The sequence below is a fragment of the Bos indicus x Bos taurus genome, chromosome 29, assembly GCF_003369695.1.
Source record: "Bos indicus x Bos taurus breed Angus x Brahman F1 hybrid chromosome 29, Bos_hybrid_MaternalHap_v2.0, whole genome shotgun sequence".
NCBI classification, from domain to species: Eukaryota; Metazoa; Chordata; class Mammalia; order Artiodactyla; family Bovidae; genus Bos; species Bos indicus x Bos taurus.
This window is the reverse complement of record NC_040104.1, coordinates 44,863,894-44,869,893: the sequence shown is the minus strand read 5'-3', so window position 1 is coordinate 44,869,893 and position 6,000 is coordinate 44,863,894. Positions and strand designations below refer to the sequence as shown.

At 36.6% G+C, this 6,000-nt stretch overlaps 1 protein-coding gene across 1 annotated transcript in view; it reads right to left on the bottom strand.

Moving 5' to 3' along the window:
- Positions 1 to 294: 294 nt before the first annotated feature.
- TYR (tyrosinase) overlaps positions 295 to 6,000 on the bottom strand; it is a 108,997-nt gene continuing 103,291 nt past the window's right edge. The window contains exon 5 of the mRNA XM_027532405.1: positions 295 to 919. Within this exon, the coding sequence (XP_027388206.1) occupies positions 693 to 919 (227 nt within the window). The 3' untranslated portion in view covers positions 295 to 692. The remainder of the gene's footprint in view (positions 920 to 6,000) is intronic.

Below are 6,000 nucleotides of genomic sequence, written 5' to 3'. Positions count from 1 at the left end.
TTTTTAGAAGATATTTTAAAAGCACTATAATAAGATTATTATCTTTATTGTCAACACCTTCGGTGAGGACATCTTGAGGCAGGTACTTAGCTTGATTCTTTGCAGGAGAAACGTCCTTGATGTCAATGACCTTCAAATGTACAGTCAAAATTATGGCAGGAAAAGTCTGAAGACTATTTTTTACTTGAATTCCATAACATATTTTGGAGCAAGAATGTAAAATATAAGGGGAACATTGTGCTTTCTTAAGATAATTGGAATGTATTTATCAAGCTCAAAGGAGTCAATTAGTGTAAATTTGTTGCTATTTTATTAAAATTAAAGAAAGGGGATAATAAAAGGAACAAGTCATTCCACAATCAAGAGGAAAAGAATCACAATCGTTCCCATATTTTACAAGAGCACGTTCATTCAGATACATCTATAGTTACTTATTACCAAATGGCATCCTTTCCATGGAAATATGAGCTTGAGAAGAACCCTTCGGGGAATGATCAAAATCCAGCAAAGCAAGCACAGGTGGCTTCTACCTGAGTAGGAGGAGGGCTACATTTTGTATTGATAACAGTTTTGATAAGGGTCTCCAGAGACACATGCCAAGGATTTCCGCTGGGACATCCCCTGGGGACTTTAACATCATTTAAGTTATAGCGAGGTCAGGTTTTTTGCCCCAGCTCTATTGCCTAAACCTTTCATAAATGGCTCTGATACATCAAATTGTGGTAATCCTCTTTTTCCATGAGCAGGGGCTGCTTTTCTTCTGGAAGCTGGTTTCTCTTTCGACGACATAACAGGCTAGTAAGTCCTCCCAGCACAGCAGTAAGGACGGACCCAACCACAGCTGCCCCAATGAGCCACGGCCAGATTCGTTGCGCTTGTTCTAAGTAGGGCTTAATGTAATCTTGAAAAATGTCCGGTTCTGAAATAGAAAGACATCCCAATGTTTTTACTATCATCATCATCACCATCATCCTTGCTGCATACTTTGGAGTCAGAGGCTTAAGTCTAAATGCCAGCTCTGCTACTTACTAGCTATACGAGCTTGGGAAAGTTACACCTAATACCCCAAGGCTTCAGTATCTTCAACAGGAAAATAGGAAAACAATACCACCTTGCTTGGATGTTTCAAACTTCATAGATAGTATCTGACCTGTAAATTGTATAGTGCCTGCTCCCTGCCAGCTACTCTAACTCCTTTAGCTATTTATAGTTATTTGGACTCCATATTTCTAAATAATAGGCAAATACTACTATCTCTTAATTTCTTGAGTTTATCTCTGGAGTTTGTCATGCATAAGCAATTATTTTAGCTCTCTCACAACTTCCCTTTTCTCCATCTTTTCAGTATAATAACATCAGGATTTGGGGCCAAATCCACATCTAGGACTTTCATTATTTTTAGTATTTAAATTTGATTCACAATTGAACCTAATAGTATTCTATGATTACATTATGATTACATTTCTTTCTCACATCATTTTCCTCTTGGAGTTGCTTGATTTTAAAGGAACCATCATTATTTACAAGACACTCTAAAATATCAGTTTTGTGACACAAAGGAAAGAAGAGAGTGTATCTTGGGCTTACCTTGCAAAAAAAATATGACTTTATGTGACTCAAGTCTTAAGCAAAAGTAATGCATGTAACTTTGGGGCAGTTCCCTAAAAAAGAAAAAGGATGCCTTCTCCTTTTCCCTTTTCTCCTTTCAACTAATGCAAATAGCATGTTGGTGAGCCAGCACAGGTCATGTGATCAAGGGTACACCCTAGGTCTTACAGAACTACAAGGAAGCAGCGGCTCTGGTCGCTGAAATTATGGGGCATGTATTTGACTATATACCAAGACTGCTATTTGACCAATTAATAAACTAACTTATCTAGGCCATGGATATTTGAGCCTATATCTGTTCCCCAACCTTACTTTCCCTTTGTGGCTGATGTTGGAACTGTAACAGCTTTTTTTATAACCCATTTTGTTGGCTACAATTGATTAGTTCTGAGTGAACCACTGACTCAAGATGGGCCAATCAGAATTGGCCATTACTCAGAATTCACTGTGAAGAATTGAGTCCAGTGACTCAGGAGCTGGTAACAGTCTTAGTGCTAGGGAAGGGGTGGGGAGGGGAAAATGAGAAAGGGAGAGAGAGAGGAGATAAATCTTTAGACTGCTTGTTTCCTGGTTCCTACTGTTTCTCAGTCTCAGCTACATTTTTGTCTTTTTTATATTTCTAGTGTTTGTTCCTTCCTTGGGTTCTGTAAACCAATAAATTATCTTTTTATGTAATCTTGTTTCTATGGAGTTTCTGACATTTGCACTTCAAAAAGTCCTAATTATTTTTAAAGGTTAATTAGATTCCTGCAGTAATAAAAGATGGAGTAAGTACCTTAAGATACTCTGAAATTACAGTTATAAGAAAGCTGTGTTGTCGTAAAAAATTACATCAAATAAAAAGAAAATGAGTATTAGTTTATAAAATAACTAGGAAAGAATGGGTAGCAATGTGTTGTGAATGTAAAATGAGAGTCTCAATGTTCAGCATAAACTCAAGAACTCAGAACAATTAAAACAAGAGAATTTGTTAAAAATTAATTTTATATTATATTTCAATCTTCATTCAAAGGAGGAAAAAGTGGCGTTTCCCTGACTTAAGCAGGACAGAGCTCAGACCCTGTTTCTCCTGTTACCTTCTGCATTCCTGTCCTTCACACAGCATTTTGCCAGCTGTCACTAAGATACTTTTAATATTCTTAGGTTCCATTAAGCATAATTTGAAAAATATAGCCAATTAATGTTTCTCTTCATCATGAAGGGGCAATAAGCTCCAAAGAATTAACATTATAGAGTAAATAATAATAACAACAATTTATAACTTTGAATTAATATTAATTTAAATCTAAGAAATAAAAGCTAACAAAACTAAAATAAATTTTAAAATGTGAAAAATATTTTCATCAAACATAAAAGTACCTGTTTTAATACATTTAAAAATCATATTGAAAATGAGACTACAAATGCTGAGCTTGCATTGCTATTAATCACTTCAATATAGCATGCATTTTAACTGTGACAAAATGCAGATACATAGACGTTACATAATAATTATGATTTTCTTTATTGCTTGCTGCTCAGCTCAAATGCTTTCAAAATTTTAAAATACTATTTCTTTATGTGTCCTTTCCAGCTTATTTTATTATTTCTCTACTTTGGTTCATTTCAAGCAGTTTTAAATTTTACTGTCATCAGTGGACTATCTTCTTTGAAACAATCCATGTTTCTTAATGGCTTCAATCTAAACTTTTGACTTTTCCTTCTCAGTTGTTTGTTTTGCAGCCTCAATAGTGCTCCTGTAAATTATTTTTTAATATAAAAAGTTTTCTATTATTTTTACCTACTTAAAATTTCATTTTTCTTGTTACCTATTCTCTATAGAATAATCATATAGTTTTCTATTTGTTTGGTGCTCTGTCATTTCCAAAGCATTATTCACATGCCCATTTATCTATACAAGAAATGCATAAGGTAGTTAGGAATCATTATCCTAATTTAATGAATTCCCAACTTGAAACTTAGAAAATTTGCCTGTAATATTTAAATTCTGCAATGTATGTGTAACGTTAGGTATGATGCCTTTCACATAAAAAGTAATTTATAACTCTTATTTATTATTCTTATTCTATACTGTTCATGGGGTTCTCAAGGCAACAATACTGAAGTGGTTCACCATTCTCTTCTCCAGTGGACCACATTCTGTCAGACCTCTCCACCATGACCTGGCCATCTTGGGTGACCTCTGCATGGCATGGCTTAGTTTCATTGAGTTAGACAAGGCTGTAGTCCACGTGATCAGATTGGCTCATTTTCTGTGATTGTGGTGATGAAAAGGCAAAAAGTTAGGATACTGAAAGATGAACTCCCTAGGTCATTAGGTGCCCCATATGCTACTGGAGATCAGTAGAGGAATAACTCCAGAAAGAATGAAGTGACAGCCAAAGCAAAAGCAACACCCAGTTGTGGATGTGACTGATGATAGAAGCAAGGTCTAATGCTGTAAAAAAACAATATTATATAGGAACCTGAAATGATAGGTCGATGAATCAAGGCAAATTGGAAGTGGTCAAACAAGAGATGGCAAGAGTGAACTTTAACATTCTAGGAATCAGCAAACTAAAATTGACTGGAATGGGTGAATTTAACTCAGATGACCATTATATCTACTACTATGAGCAGGAATCCCTTGGAAGAAATGGAGTCATAGTCAACAAACGAGTCCGAAATGTATTACTTGGATGCAATCTCAAAAACGACAGAATGATCTCTGTTCGTTTCCAAGGCAAACCATTCAATATTACGGCAATCCAAGTCTATGACCCAACCTGTAATGCTGAAGAAGCTGAAGTTGAACGGTTCTATGAAGACCTACAAGACCTTCTAGAATTAACACACAAAAGAGATGCCTTTTGCATTATAGAGGACTGGAATGCGAAAGTAGGAAGTCAAGAAACACCTTAAGTAACAGGCAAATTTGGCCTTGGAGTACAGAATGAAGCAGGCAAAGGCTAATAGAGTTTTGCCAAGAGAATACACTGGTCATAGAAAATACCCTCTTCCAACAACACAAGAGAAAACTCTACACATGGACATCACCAGATGGCCAACACTGAAATCAGATTGATTATATTCTTTGCCACAAAAGATGAAAAAGCTCTATACAGTCAGCAAAAACAAGACTTCTGACTGTGACTCATGAAACCTTATTGCCAAATTCAGACTGAAATTGAAGAAAGCGGGGGAAACCACTAGATCATTAGGTATGACCTAAATCAAATCCCTTATGAGTATACAGTGGAAGGGAGAAATAGATTTAAGGGACTAGATCTGATAGACAGAATGCCTGATGAACTATGGACAGAGGTTTGTGACATTGTACTGGAGACAGGGGTCAAGACCATCCCCAAGAAAAAGAAATGCAAAAAAGCAAAATGACTGTTTGGGGAGGCTTTACAAATAGCTGTGAAAAGAAGAGAAGTGAAAAGCAAAGGAGAAAAGAAAAGATATACTCATTTGAAAACGGAGTTATAGAGAATAGCAAGGAGAGATAAGAAAGCCTTCCTCAGCGATCAATGCAAAGAAATAGAGGAAAACAATAGAATGGGAAAGACTAGAGATCTCTTCAAGAAAATTAGAGATACCAAGGGAACATTTCATGCAAAGATGGGCTCAATAAAGGACAAAAATGGTATGGACCTAACAGAAGCAGAAGATATTTAGAAGAGGTGACAAGAATACACAGAAGAAATGTACAAAAAAGATCTTCATAAGATCTTCATGACCCAGATAATCATGTTGGTGTGCTCACTCACCTAGAGCCAGACATCCTGGAATGTGAAGTCAAGTGGGCCTTAGGAAGCATCACTATGAACAAAGCAAGTGGAGGTGAGGGAATTCCAGTTGAGCTATTTCAACTCCTAAAAGATGATGCTGTGAAAGTGCTGCACTCAATATGCCAGCAAATTTGGAAAACTCAGCAGTGGCCACAGGGCTGGAAAAGGGCAGTTTTCATTCCAATGCCAAAGAAAGGCAATGCCAAAGAATGCTCAAACTACCACACAATTGCACTCATCTCACACGCTAGTAAAGTAATGCTCAAAATTCTCCAGGCCAGGCTTCAGCAGTACATGAATTTCCAGATGTTCAAACTGGTTTTAGAAAAGACAGAGGAACCAGAGATCAAATTGCCAATATCTTTTGGATCATCAAAAAAGCAAGAGAGTTCCAGAAAAACATCTATTTCTGCTTTATTGACTATGCCAAAGCCTTTGACTGTGTGGATGATAATAAACTGTGGAAAATTTCGAAAGAGATGGGAATACCAGACCACCTGACTTGCCTCTTGAGAAACCTATATGCAGGTCAGGAAGCAACAGTCAGAACTGGGCATGGAAAATCAGACTGGCTCCAAATAGGAAAAGGAGTACGTCAAGGCTGTATATTGTCACCCTG